Source organism: Palaemon carinicauda, chromosome 23 (assembly GCF_036898095.1).
Source record: "Palaemon carinicauda isolate YSFRI2023 chromosome 23, ASM3689809v2, whole genome shotgun sequence".
NCBI lineage: Eukaryota > Metazoa > Arthropoda > Malacostraca > Decapoda > Palaemonidae > Palaemon > Palaemon carinicauda.
The window spans coordinates 10,475,098-10,490,882 of record NC_090747.1 but is presented as its reverse complement, the minus strand read 5'-3'; the positions used below and the strand labels follow the sequence as shown (position 1 = coordinate 10,490,882).

At 36.3% G+C, this 15,785-nt stretch overlaps 2 protein-coding genes across 2 annotated transcripts; both read right to left on the bottom strand.

Annotated features, from left to right (window-relative positions):
- Positions 1–2,044: 2,044 nt before the first annotated feature.
- Positions 2,045–2,455, bottom strand: LOC137617420 (zinc finger BED domain-containing protein 5-like). Its single transcript, XM_068347449.1, has one exon. The coding sequence runs from the start codon at positions 2,453–2,455 to the stop codon at positions 2,045–2,047; it is 411 nt and encodes a 136-aa protein (XP_068203550.1).
- Positions 2,456–2,611: 156 nt separating this feature from the next.
- LOC137617419 (zinc finger BED domain-containing protein 5-like) lies at positions 2,612–3,902 on the bottom strand. Its single transcript, XM_068347447.1, has 2 exons — positions 3,869–3,902; positions 2,612–3,702 (listed from the first exon to the last, which is right to left on the bottom strand). The coding sequence occupies exons 1-2, from the start codon at positions 3,900–3,902 to the stop codon at positions 2,612–2,614; spliced, it is 1,125 nt and encodes a 374-aa protein (XP_068203548.1).
- Positions 3,903–15,785: the final 11,883 nt, after the last annotated feature.

Below are 15,785 nucleotides of genomic sequence, written 5' to 3'. Positions count from 1 at the left end.
TGATCGTGAGTATCCCATTGGTTTCAAGTTTACTTGTTAAGAAAATAGGATTATGGAAAGACATCTTCGGTGATATATTGAATTATACAAACTATATCTCTGGAAGGACTAATCGGTCAGATAGTTTAATGATAGAGGTAATGATGACTATCCCTTTGATTTTGAGCATACATGTTAATAAGATGTGATTATGAAAAGACTTTATGCGATATTTGAAATTTATATACAATCTTATAAAATCAGATAATATAGGTTTTCATTTATATAATAGGTTGAATCATCAGCATTTTTATAATTAGCAATCAACTTAATATTAGCAAATTAATACAATGGGAAATAATATGAAGATGTGTAAGTGAAAACAATAAGACTGCAAAGTTAAAAACTTTTTATACATTTGTCCTGTCATATAGAATATCCTTTTAGGCACACACACCCGTTCAACCTCCACCTACTGCGAATCTTTTGGATTTTCTATCAAAAGAGTCGGTTGACCGAAGCGGAGTTTAAACAAACACATTAAACAACATTTGGTGAACAGGAGATCTTTTAAGTCAATATTTTCTAGCAAAATCTTCGGTCTTATACATTCAAGGAACAACAATTATGTGGTTGTATTCAAATGTAGAAAAAAAAAGTTCCATAATTTTTTAGTTTCATAGTTCATCTAAGTGTTTTATTTTCATTTCCTTCATTAGAAAATAGTTTGCTCAAAATTATTATTGAAAAATATAATAGAAGACTTTATTAGATAAATCAGGAATGTGGTACTCAATAATATAAATAAAAGTAAGATAATATTCAATGAAAATGCAGAGACAGCGAATAATGGTTATGGAAGTACCTCCAGAGATTGGTAATGACTATTTGTACTTAGGAAACGAGACCAAAATTAAGAGAAGGATGAACGTTGGTTTCTGTACATTTGGTTAACAAAATGAGATTATGCTAAGTAAAATGCCACTTTCTCTACAAAAAGAAAAGCATTTAATGAGATGGTCACACCAGTATTACCTTACGCATCAGGAACTTGGAGCATTACTAAAGCGTTAGAATAAAAGGTAGTCACAAATCAAAGAGTTATGGAAAGACTATTGATGGGAATAACACTAAGAGACAAAAAAAGAGCAACATGGATACGAAAGCATACTAAAGATATTCTAACAACTTGTTCAGAAAAGATATGAACATGTAGAGGACATTAATGAGAATGACAACCTATAGATAGACAGTAGGAATAACAGAATGAGTCCCTAGAAGGAGGAGAAGACTATGGATTGACGAACTAAGAATGTTTACCGATGTGGACTGGGAGAGAAAGACCATAAACAGGTGCAAGTGGTAGGACATGTCTGAAGCCTTTAATCTGCAGTGAGCTAGAATTAGCTCATATATATATATATATATATATATATATATATATATATATATATATATATATATATATATATATATATATATATATATATATATATATATATATATATATATTACCATGCTAAGCGATATATCTTAGCAATGTATGTTTGCCAACAGTTGTATGAGAAAACGTGGATGAGCAACCTGGTGGAGTAACTAAAACTTTAGGAGTGGAGGAAATAGCCGCCTAAATCTCGGGTAAGTCACTGGCAGTAGGACAACGGATTTGGTTTAAGGCGTTAGACAGGATGTCTTTTCGGCTTCTACTCTCGATGCTTGGCATATGATCTTACTGGGATCAATATGGACCGGCAGAGGTCACTTGCCTTAGTTTAATAGGCACTGCGCATCACAATAAACTGGCTATCCTTTCATGAATTTAGCCAATAAATCCTTGATGAATTTAGTCAGTCTATGGCAGTGATTCCCAACCTTTTTGTGATCGAGTACCACTTGGAGGTCCCTTATAGTCGCCGGGTACCACCTGGTTCCAGAGAAACTAAATTCGATCAGATACCACTTTATTTCTATAATTGTAAAAATAGAACACGCAAATTAACTAAGAAAACAACAACTCATTGCGAGAGCTGTATCTGCTTCTTCTCCACCAGCTGGTCAATGCGGGTCATGACTTGATGGCCATGAAGGCTGAAAACCCCTGCTCGCACTCCCATGTCGAGGGGAAAATCAGTAGCTGGGGAACAGCGTGACGGGCTAGCGTCGGGTAAGAGGAGGCCCTGCTCACCCAGAAGTTTAAAGGAGAGCATTCTTTGTGCTTCGTCTTTGTTGTCTCGTCAGCCTGGATATCTATGAGTTCCTCTTGTTCCCCGGTCGCAACAGGCAGATTGGCTGGATCAACGGAGAACGGATTGGCAACGTAGGCAAAACATGTCACGTCCGGGAAGTGATGCTTCAATTCAGTCTTGAGCAGTGAGAGGTGATGAACGATTTCTTGGGCAAATTCATCCGTGGGCTCCCTCTCAAGGGTAGTCAGGAGTTCGAACATTCCGTAGCATTTGCTTTCCACGTTCCTCATCCACAAATCCAGCTTCTGGACAAACACTCCTAGCTTCGAGATGAACTCTGTGACAGTGCAATCGGGCCCTTGGAACAACAAGTTTAAGTGATTGAGGGCTCCAAAAATGTTTGACAGGTAGGAATACCTTAAGATAAACTCCTTGTCCTCCAGATCTTATTGAAGATCGTGTTCCTTCTCCTTGAAGAATACAAGGAGTACATCTCTCAGTTCAAAGAGATGCCTCGTTGTATTACCCCGGGAGAGCCAGCGCACCTCTGTGTGGTAGAGGAGACAGATGCGGTCAGAGTCAAAATCTTCATAGAGGAGGTTGAACAGTCGAGTATTCAGGGCGGATGTTTTGACAAAATTAACGATTCTGATAACTCGGTTCAAGCATGATAACATTTTCGGAGGAAGCACCTTAGCACAGAGGGCGAATCTGTGTATGAAACAGTGGATAGCAGTGGCGTTTGGTGCTACAGCTTTAACATGGGGTTGAAAACCTAACTTTCGACCGAGCATCGATGGAGCCCCATCTGTCGTGCATCCGACCAACTTTCCGCAGTCAAGTTCATTCTGCTTGAAAAAATTGACCAGAACGTTGAAAATATCCTTTCCTGTTATTGTACTGGACAGATCCTGGCTCAGCAGTAACTCAGTCTTCGCAGCATTACTCTGCATGAAGCGGACGTAGACAAGTAGTTGAGAGCAGTTGGTGAAGTCTGTCGATTCGTCGAGTTCAATGGCTAACCCATACTTTGAGGATTTCACTCCCTCAACCACTTGGTCGCCAATGTCGACCGACATCTTCTCGAAACGGAGTTGTACAGTGTTGTTAGAGACGGAAAGACTCTCCAACTTCGCCACCGCCTCCTCTCTAATCATGTGGCTGTCCAAGATATTTGCCAATGGCATGATGAGAGACTCTACAATGGTATGCGCTTTCATGTTTTTAGCCACCAGGAGATCGACTTCATCGGATGCTTTCACAATTCCTGCTCCCTTCTGGTAGATCTGGCCAGTCTTGTCCATGCGCTGCCGCTTCAAGTTTTTGCCAAGTTGCTGGAAGTAGCTCTGATCTCGGTCCTTCTTGTCTGCGTGATTTATCTCAAGATGACGTTTGAGCAGGCTGGGTTTCATGGCTGCATTGGAAAGGGACTTCATACAGACCACACACTGCAGAAGAGCTTCTCCTCCATGTTCGATTGCAATGAAACCATACTCTATGTATGCCGGGTCATATTTTCCATTCGGCATGTCAAATCCTGTGGAAAGGTAAAGAAAAAAAAAGATTAATCAATCAAGAAATAAATAAAGTATATGTAAAGTATAAGTAGTAAGGTATAGTAAAGTAAGGGAGGTGTAGAAGGAAGAAGGGAGGGAAGTGTGAAGTAAGGGAGGGTGATGTGAAGGGAGGGAAAGGCAACGTACTTGTACTGCTGAGTGCCCTTTCTAACTGCCCCATCTTGCAATGCTCTCCTCGCCCGGACTCATCTCTTCACCAATCAGCTTTCAGTGACCATGACGTCACTGGCTGACGCTCATCGCAGTCATCCAGAGAATGATGCACTTGCTTATCGAGCAACTGGATTCTCGCCGTCAGCCACAAATGTTGTTATTTCTTGTCGATAAAATGCAACTAATACTACATATTAGCGCATTAAGCAATTGTACTGGGTGAATTAGGTCCTCCACTAACCTCCAAAAAACTACCAGGTTTGCTTGGTGACTTAATTCTTCACATTTAAATTCGATTAAAAACGAGTTGACCGAGTTTTAGTTGAAGTAGCTGGCGAACGTAGGCAACTACGAGAGTTAGTGGAGGACCTAATTTAACTGTGGGCCGCTGGAACCAGTGGGTGGTGTGTGGCAACAGATGCAAATCGTTGCTAGATTATCTTGTGTTAGGCAGTACACATCTTTTTGAAGTAGAATATAACTAAAAATCGTTCATGACCCCGAAAGTGTTCGCGTACCACCTGGAAGGCCCTCGCGTACCACTAGTGCTACGCGTACCACAGGTTGGGTACCACTGGGCTATGGAAATAGAAAATAGCAGAATGGCATCCAGTCCCACGTTTAGCGGAGTACTAAGAATCTCCCGGTTTATGAATACTAAAGAAAAATTTAAAATATTTAATTGGAATTTTAGAATCAAGAATCAGATTGTGAAGTTACAGCAAGTGGAGAGTGAATTTATGAAATATAGTGTGGATATCTTTACCCTAAATGAAACACGTTGTAGGGGAATAGGTGAAGAAATCTCAGACAATGTAATATATATATCTACTCAGAGAAAACAGATGGTGTTGGAAGAGAAGGGGTAGGAATGATAATGACCACAAGAGCAGAAAAGGCATCAACGAAATGAAGAGCTGTAAATAATAGATTGTTACTTGCAAAGTTTAAATAAAAAAAAGTGCAATATGAGTATCAAAGTTTACTATGCATCATTAAATGATTCCCCTGAAGATAGAGAGGATGAATACTATGAAGAACTGACAAGTGTAATAAATGAGATCGCAGTGAATCAGAAATATGAAAATTGTAATTGGTGACTTCAATTCTAAGGATGGAAAGCGTCATGAATGTATAAAGAATAGGATTGGTGTAGAGAGTCTTGGTGAAGATACAAAGGAAATTAGGTCACATTATAAGAGATTTGTCCGGCAAACAATCTTGTTAATGGAGGTACTCTTTTCCAGCACTAGGGCATCCACAAATATACATGAACTTCACCAAGGGGCAATTGCAAAAATCAGATAGATCACGTAGCCAATGATATAGAAAGGAGGACTCTGAGAAATGTAAGAAGCTATAGAGATGCAGATATTGGTGGTGATCACCAGCTCCTCATTGCCACACTAAAATTAAAACTAAAAGCACTCAAAAGGAATGTAGGTTGAATACCTAGGTTTGATACAACTAATTTTTTAGAAGATGAGAACAGAGAAACCTTTGCAATTCAATGTAGCAATTAAGTGGTGAATGTAGTTTTTCAGGACAGGGCAATATCTTTCTTTTTACTAGCCAAATTGTTTTTCCTTATGGAGAAGATGTTATTTACGATGATCGAATATACTATAATATGAAGTATTTTATCATTTTAAATAACAATATATTTTACCTTTACCCCGGTAATATTTTCTAAGTTCAGCCCGGTCCTATCGCAAGCCACGGGTAGCTTCTGCTTAGTTTCCAGATTTTTCCGATAGAAAGAGCACGTGTCGTCACAGTATAAGAATCGTTCGTTTTTACAATTTATTGCTGTCCCATCAATATAGTTGGGACACACCCAATAGAGTGGCATTTGATACTGCTATAGTTGGGACACGTCATTTATAGTAGCATTTGATAATGCTATGAGAATTAACATGAAATGTTAGGTAGGGGAAAGGTCGTTATAGTGTGCCGTCCGCTGAAGTCACGGCCAAGTTACTTGATCGTAAAATTTCCCCCAATCATTTTTTCCTGCTTGACTATAATAACACCCGTTTGGCAGCGCTCTGTTCGCCTATCAGCTGGTGGCGCAAGCTTGAACAGTTATTGATGTTCTGACTTATGTTTCCGCTAATCCCAACACTCTTCATTTTTAACCCCTCTGTTAAGATTGTTAGTTCGTTGGGCCATGTCCAAGTATTATGCCGAATACTATTTTGTTATAAATTTATATACAACAAAAGGTTAGGTTAGCCAACATCTAGGTAAGATGTTTCGGTAGATAAAGCCAGTGTCAAACAAAAATACCCGTCAACTAACCCTTCATTTTTGTGCGCTTGTAGGCCTACTTTTGCTGGCCGCTTGATTTCAAAATTTTCAATCCCCCCCTCAACCCGAGACCTACTCGAGGTTCACCCTTTCTAACGCTAAACGCCGTAATGGGCAGACGTGTTCCGAATAGTTTATCTTTCAGCAATGGTGTTAAGTTTATTACTCATATACAGTAGATCCGCTTGATGCTTTGAACACAATAAGGTTTTTAGACCAAGGGGACTTTACTCGAGTTACCCCGTAATTTTTTCATTCTTTATTTTGAAAAGGGCTCCTATGTGATTTTAGGGGTCCCTGTGAAGGCGCAAGAACCCGAGGATTTAGACTTCTGCGACTACAAATATTAAGGTAATCCTGAGTAACTTTTTTATTATTACAATGTGATTAAGATATAATCTAGATTGCTGCCCATATCTCGTTTTATGTAGGAGAGAGACTTACGAAGGGGGTCCAGGGGCTTGCCCCCGACTAGGGTTGTGATCTGGGAACTACTAGGTTCAGTTAGGTTGGGTTTGTGGGGTTTGTATGTTAGCAACAGTGGTTGGGGGGTTGCAGGGCGGCATTAGCCCCCCTTGTTAGGTCACGAGGAAGGTAAGGACATGGCTTGTAGGCCAGGTTAGGAGGGTAACTTTGGGTTAGTTGTCTATTTTTCTCGCACATTTCCAACATCCATGCGCAGAGTGCTCCTAGTATGTAGATTGTTGGGACAAGCATTTACGATTATAGTGAATTTAATATTATTTCACTCCATGGTCATTCCCTTGAAAAAGAGCCGGTTTCAGACATTTTTTACTCGATTCTCGGCCGGTCAAAGACCTGTCCCCATAAACTACAGAAGCTCCACAATTAATATGCAGTCTTAGAGATTTTAAGAGAGGAAGAGCAGAAAATTGATGAAGCGTAGTGTGATATTAACAACATATATCAGTCATTGGTAGTGAAGTTATGGGACATAAGGAGAAAACCATGGATATCAAATAATGCTCGGGATACTATGAAAAGATGACATAAACAGAAATTGATTGTAGAAAGTTTTCGAGGAAGTAATGAAAATTACAAGGTAAAGCATGCTAAGTATTTCAGTAATGATAGTGAAGTCAAAAGAAAAGCAGTGAATGGCTCGAGAGCATATTTAAACAGGATGTGGCAGGATGTTTCAAAAACAAGCCCCACACCCTGAATCCCACCTACTGACAATTGTCTCAACAAAAAAATTACTTTCCCTTTACGTTATCTAAACCAGACTCTTTAACAAAAGGTTAAAGAAATAAAACTAAACATTCCCTTAAAACGACATTTCCCAATAGTCTAGAATAATCTAAAAAAAAAACAGCAACCACACTTACAACTATAATATTAAAACTATAGTAATTACTTAATACTAAAATAAACTGCAATCAATAAAATCTCAAAACGAATAAAAACAAATTAAAACTAAAGAAAAAAAAAACACTTTAACATATAATATATATGTGGATACCTTCGTCCACACAAGGGCTAACAGTCCTTTAAAGCCCAACGCCACAACGTCAGTTGCAACGCCACACTTTGGCAACACTGACTCAGTCAATACAAAAATGTATTAAGTAATTTAGGTCGTGAGCATTATCATCATCATCATCATCATCATCATATGTAATGAAAAGATCCAAAACAAATTTAAACCCTTTAGAACAACCCAGGCCGTCAACACTATCTTCATTCAAAAAAAAAAAAATGTTCTCAAAAGGAATAAGTAATTCCAAGGAGGGGTCACGGCCTGCAAAAATGAGAAAGAAAAACACTTACGAACACTCCTAGCTAACTAAACTATCGCAAAAATAATCAAAGGTAAATAATAAACTTTTCCTATCATTCACAGTCACGATAAGCATAGATAAATAAATTGTACTCGCTATCAAAATAAACCAAACACTTCCACGCCGGTTGAAATCAAATATATAAAGTAAATCCAACATTCACACCACAACTGCCTCTAGTAGCAGTCAAATAAAAAAGCCATTCACCTAAGACATTCACCACTGCCGTAACCTAACTAAAACATAAACAAACAATCTCATTTATACCACTAGTCTTTTTCACAACAAACAATCAATACACTAACCTTTTGCTCGCCTACACAATCTCTCTCTCTCTCTCTCTCTCTCTCTCTCTCTCTCTCTCTCTCTCTCTCTCTCTCTCTCTCTCTCTCTCTCTCTCTCTCTCTCGGGATTTGACAAACAAAAAAATAAATAAAAATAAATAAAAATTAATCCTCCACAAGGGAAGCAGAGGACGCTGACAAAGCTATGAATTCAGGGTGTGGCTCTGGTGTAAGAATTGCACAGAATTAAAAATGAAATCTCTACTGAGGCAAAGAAGAAGAAGCATATACCAATCAAGAAGAGAGATGGATCTTTTATAACAACAAAAAATGAAGAAAGGCAACGTTGGATGGAATACATTAGTGAGATTATGAATAGGAGATATGAAATGAATAATTTGATGAATATACTTGAAGGAAAATCTTGATGTACCCGTGAATGAATTCAGTGTGTTTAAGGTCTATGTTCTCCTTAAAAAACCAAAGAGATGGAAAGCCTTTGGATACCATAGTTTGCCTGCAAAGATGATATTGGCCGAAAATGAAGCGAATACTTGAATACTTACAAGGTCAATTTTGTAGATGCTGGTGTGAAGAGGCCAAATCTGATGAATTGGAGCTACGAGTGTTGGTGAAAACAGAAAAAAAATGAAAAAAAGGAGATTTGACTGATTTCAATAATTTCAAAGGCATCACACTTGCGTCAGTTCTCATGAAAATATATATACTCTGCTTATTCTAAGGAGGGTAGAGAGGAAAATTGATGAAAAGCTGAGAGATGGACAAGCATGATTTAAAAAAGGTAGAAGTTTTACTGACAAAATTTTCATCATAAGACTTGCTGTAGAGCGACGTGAAGAATGTAAAATTCCATTTTTGATGGCATTTATGGACTATGAAAAAGTCTTTGATAGTGTGCACCGGCCAATTTTTTGGAGAGTCATGTATTATTATGGGGTTCATCTTAAATATGTAAATTTGATCAAGTCTACTCATGAGCCTAGCATGTGCAAAGTTAATTTTATTGGAGTCATATCAGATGAATTTCCAGTGAACAGTGGAGTACTCCAAGGGAATGTGTCACCTATGTTGTTTATCCTCCTAATGGAATTTGTAATCCATTGGACAGTTGGGGATGGTGGAGAAGGATTGCAATGGATTGGTGATAGGAAAATAACTGACCAAGAATAAGCTGATGATGCTGACCTTATTAGCAGAAAACCAAAGGACTTGCATAGCTTGCTTTCAAAAATGCATGGAGGTTGGTCTCAAGATAGATAGAAGAAAGACACAGATGATGAGAAAGGAATATGCAATGGAAGAAGAAATATCAATGGAAGAAGAAAGGATTAATGAGGTGAAATCAAATAAATATTAAAAACTATGATCTGTAATACAGGATCTTTAGAAATTGAGTTTAATGAAAGATTAGGAAAAACAAATCAGAATAGCTAGGTTGAATAAAATTCTAAAATCAGATAACCTGAAATTACATACAAATATCAGGATATATATTATTTTAGTATGATTAGTGTTACTGTATGGACAAGCGTCATGGTATGACAACGTAATAATATCCAAAAGATTTTGTAGAATAGAGAATAAATGCCCTCAGAAGAATATAGGAAGTTAAATGGCAGGACAAAATTAGAAATGAAAGTATAAGAGAGATCACTCGAGTGCCCTATGTGGATAAAATCATTATGAGGGGTATATGGAGATGGGTTGGGCATGCTCCTACCATTCCGCAAGAGACATTAGTTCACCAAACTTTCAACTCAGCTCCTCAAGGCACTAAAAGAGTTGGAAAACCTATGCCAACATGATTGAGAACTATGAAACGTGATGTAGGAGTTGACAAATGCAGAAGATAGAGATGACTGGTGAAATTCAACCGAGGTCATTTGATCTAATAGGTATATGAAGAGATTTCATATATATATATATATATATATATATATATATATATATATATATATATATATATATATATATATATATATATACATATATGTATATATATATATATATATATATATATATATATATATGTGTGTGTGTATATATATATATATATATATATATATATATATATATATATATATATATATATATGTGTGTGTGTGTATATATATATATATATATATATATATATATATATATATATATATATATATATATATATATATATATATATATGTATATATATATATATATATATATATATATATATATATATATATATATATATATATATATATATATATGTGTGTGTGTGTGTGTGTGTGTGTGTGTGTGTCTGTGTGTGTGTCTGTGAATGTGTGTTTGTGTCTGTGTCTGTGTCTGTTTGTGTTCATGTATGTTTGTATATGTCTAATTTTATTATAATTATAAAAATATTCGTAATAGTTTTATGACTGACGAAATGATAATGGTAAAATCTAACTGATCCGCATTCTTATCTGATAAGTATTTGGATGAAAGGTATTCTTTTTTTTTTTTTTGGTTATAAGTCTTATGAAAGGATATAGCAGGATTTGTTTTTAGCATTTGTGTTTCTTTTCTCATTCTCTGTTTTTACAGCAATGTCCACCAGAATTTTCCAAACGATGTCGAAAACTTTTGCAAACTTTTTACAAGAAAACATTTCCTGTGAAGCCCAGTTGATTGTCAGGGACCAAAAATCAGATTGAAAAAAGAATGCCAGTTCAACAAACGCTAAAATTAGTGAAACACATTTTCCTCTCATATTATGTTACTATTTTATATTAGATATATCATATAAGATAAATTTAAGTTGCCATAATAAACATAGAGTGATAGTTATTTATATTATAAAATGAATAAGATAGTTATAATAGAATAGATCTCTAAATAATAGGTATAAACGTTAGCAAGTATCCTGTTAAAACTAACAGTAATTTTAAGAATAAAGGTTTACCAAAAATATAAAAACAAACATATATGTAGTAAAAAAAAAAAACATGAAATCTTAATGAATCTGTTATCCTAAACACTGTAGGTTTTTCTTTCAACACGTCAAAGAAAATGGTTTTTGGAATCTCATTTACTCATATAAAGTATAATGATTTTTTTTTACGTCTCTTCTCCTGATATTTTATGCATTTTTATACACTAAGAGTTTTATAAACTTTTGTTATGTACACAGACCAAAACATGAAAAATGCCTTTTGTGGAAACTTTAAGTGAATTGGATCTTTATTGTTTATAATTATAAAAAAAAGAAAAGCTAACAAAGTTCTAATTTTCTAGACGCATCATTTGCCTTTTCCATTAAAGGAAAAACTTCATCTTACTATATATTGTTTCGTTGAAATAAGTAAATTTTTTGTCTCTTTTCTAAATCTGTCAATTAGCCGAGGTGTTAGGAAAGGAAGATGGCGAATTCTATTTCTTATAGATTTAACATATGTATACGCAGTGTAACCCTGAACTAATTTCAGTTTAACTAGTTGTGTTTGTAATAATTGAATTGTATTTCATACTCTATCTAATATTGAATCAAACTAAGAAATATAAAAGTGCGAAAATAATAAAAGCACAAACACACTCCAAGAACCCATTTTTTACTATGAATATGAAATTATTGGGAGTAATGATATTGATATATTACAGTGTTATATTCAATAGGTGTTATGGGTATCACGTGATCTTATTTATTTAGGAAATATCAAAGTAATTGAATTGTCAATACTTTTACCAACCAGCCACCATGAATGTTTAAAAAAGAAGGAACTAAATCATCAATTAAAAATAGCGGTCTGTTTTTCCAGGCAGACTAAACAGTCTTAAACTCCCTGTATAAAGGTTTTACATTAATTACATTTACATCTCATTACATTTCCTGAACGAATAATAAATTTCAATTTCACCAGCCATATATATATTTCATTTGTAATGAGATGACTTAATTACCAACCAAGTGATACATTTGTAATTACTGTGCAAACCTTCTAAGTCATTAAGCCGATAGTCACATATACACTGCTATCCCCATGCCTCGTCTTTACAAAGCTTGATGTGTTCTATATTTCCTCTAATTGGTCTTAGGTATCTATTCAAATTGAGCCCTATAATTTTTCCCAACAGGAATATGAAGAGTACCATTGCTTGTGAAGTTTATGTTATTATTGGGTACCAATAGTAGTATAAGGAAATAGACAATTCCTTGATACTACATGTATATATATATATATATATATATATATATATATATATATATATATATATATATACAGTATATATATATGTATATATGTATATATATATATATATATATATATATATATATATATATATATATATATATATATATATATATATATATATATATATACAGTATATATATGTATATATATATATATATATATATATATATATATATATATATGTATATATATATATATATATATATATATATATATATATATATATATATATACTTATGTATATATACACATATATGCACACATATATATATATATATATATATATATATATATATATATATATATATATATATATATTTATGTATATATACACATATATACACACAAATATATATATATATATATATATATATATATATATATATATATATATATATATATATATATATATATGTATATATATATATATATATATATATATATATATATTTATATATATATATATATATATATATATATATATATATATATATATATATATATATATAAAGAGAGAGAGAGAGAGAGAGAGAGAGAGAGAGAGAGAGAGAGAGAGAGAGAGAGAGAGAGAGAGAGAGAGAGAGAGAGAAATCTATTATGAAAAAAATAAAGTGAAATCAAACATGAAAGTTGCCAATTTTGTTACAGCTTTTGCGTATATAAAGGAAAAAAAGAAGAAAAATAAAAGAATAAACTAGTGTTACTTTTGATACATTGTCTTTTGTGTTATTAGACTTAATTCTGGTATGATATATTTTTGATGAACAGCAAAAAGAGTTGTCTCTTTTTTCTGTTTTAAAATATCCTCATTGTACTCATTATGTTACTTTTATTGATTTATTTTTATTTTTATCTTTCCTAGATTTCATTATTCCATTATATTTCCCACTTGTATCGACAAGGTTTTCCAACCCTGACATAAAAAAGAATATCTTACGTGATGTTATTCAACTTCTCTTCCATCATTACTAAACTTCTATTTCATCTCACCAATTCCTAACATTTCCTCGTCTTCTAAAATGCTCATTATTGCATTTTGGTGGCTGGGATAACCCTCTTGACTTTTTTAAAGGATGATCTAACTACCGCGCAAAGAGAAATAGAAGTCAGCGGAAGTTGTATTACGCATTTTCTCTTCAAAAAACACGAAGAGAATAGTTATAAATCAGATTAGTTCTTTGGGTTTCTTTGGGGAGTTAATCCAAAGGAAATATAATTTTAACTTTTTTGTATCTTCAATATAACCATTAAATGCTAATGAGAACATATTGATACTATAATTTCGTAATGATACATATGAATACATCATGGTTGAGATCATTATTTTCTCAAGCCCCACCTGCACCATTAAGAGACTGTACCAACCGTGTTTCACACAATTGTACATAATTCCTTTTGTATATATTATGCTTGTATCTTCGCTCTTCCCTCGCACTAAAACGAACATGAAAATTCATGTCTGGTTTTTCCTCTGTAATATTGTCTGTCTTGTGAACTTGAGGTTTTGTATATAAGGAGAGTGTTCCACAATAATATAACTCAGTCGTTTGCAATCTGCCTTTGAGTTCACACCCTTACTCGGCGCAGTCACATTGGTGACCACGGAAGTTGACTCGCTTCCAAAGCCTTCCACCCCCACCTCCCTCGCCCCTCCATCGTTGGTACTATGACGGAGGCGGCCCCATTGAAACTTTCACCGTTCGCCAGCGGAAAAGCGTTTTCTTGGTTTCAACGCGCTGAAGTCCACTTTCGTATCAGGGGCGTGACTCGCTCAACCACCAAAGTGGATTATGTTCTCGCGGCGATACCCGAGGACACCTTCCCAGAAATATCCGACTGGCTTTGTGAACAAGGAGACACCCCAATAGCGTATGACGCCCTCAAATCATACCTTCTGCAGCAGTACTCGCCGTCGCCAGCTGCCAGTATAGCAAAGCTTTTTCAGCTCTCGCAACAACCGTTGGGGGACCAAAAGGCTTCGCTTGCCCTCAGGGAAATGACCAGTATCGCTCGCCTTCAACCTGCCGCAGACGGCTCTCCTCGTGAGGTGAACCTACTCCGTGCCCTTTGGATACTCCGTTTACATGAACCTGTACGCGCTGCCAAACCAGATGTCGATAGTTTACCCATTAAGGACTTGATGACCAAAGCCGACGCCCTTATGGACAGCCACTTCAAGACCTCCATCAACGCCTCCACCCCTGTCGACGAGGATGCCTATTCAACGTGAACCGAAGCTGACATGAATGCCATAGGACATACACGCCTACCCCGTGACGTGCCAAAGCGGCGACAAAGCCGCCCACCACCCACCAATCGCTCGCGCCCCAACGAACGACTTCTACAGCCACATTATCGTTCGGAAACGGTAAATTCAATTGGAAGTTTCTCGTTGCTGATGTCACAATGCCAATCCTCGGTGCGGATTTCCTCTCTCATTTCCATCTTCTGGTCGATGAGGCCCACCGACGGTTGGTCAACGCAGACTCGTACTTGTCGACACCTCTTCAACCCGCCCCCTCTAACCTCGCTCTCCACATCAGCGCACCCACGGATGCCTACTCCCACCTCCTCACGTCATACCCAGCAGTTTTCCGTCCAGAACTTCGCCAAACGCCCACGGTTCCTGCCAAGCACGGTATTTATCACCATATCAAGACGACGGAACCCCTAGTCTTCGCAAAATTTAGACGTCTGGCACCGGAATGATTGGCAGCCGCCAAACAGACGTTCGCCGAAATGGAGAAAATGGGCCTTTGCCAAAAGGCGTCCAGCCCATGGTCGTCACCCTTACACATCATTCTGAAGTAAGACGGCTCCGTCCGTCCGTGCGGGGATTACAGGCGCCTGAACATGCAAACAGAACCGGATCACTACCCCCTCCCAAACATTGCCGATGTAACCTCCTACTTGCACAAAGCGAAGGTTTTCTCTAAGCTCGACCTCCTGAAGGGGTATTATCAGGTGCCTATGAAGCCAGAAGACATCCCCAAGACCGCCATCACCACTCCGTTTGGCCCATACACCTTCAATTACTCCTGTTTTCTCTTTCGTAATGCTGGGGCAACGTTTCAACGTCTCATGGATGGCATCTTAGGGGACCTCCCTTTCTGTGTATGTTATGTGGATGACATACTTGAGTTCTCCTCAAAAGAGGAACACCTCCATCACCTGCGCATCATGCTTGACCGCCTGCAACAAAACGGCCTTGTAGTCCGGTACGACAAGCGTACCTTTGGCGCCAACGAAGTGTCGTTCTTAAGGC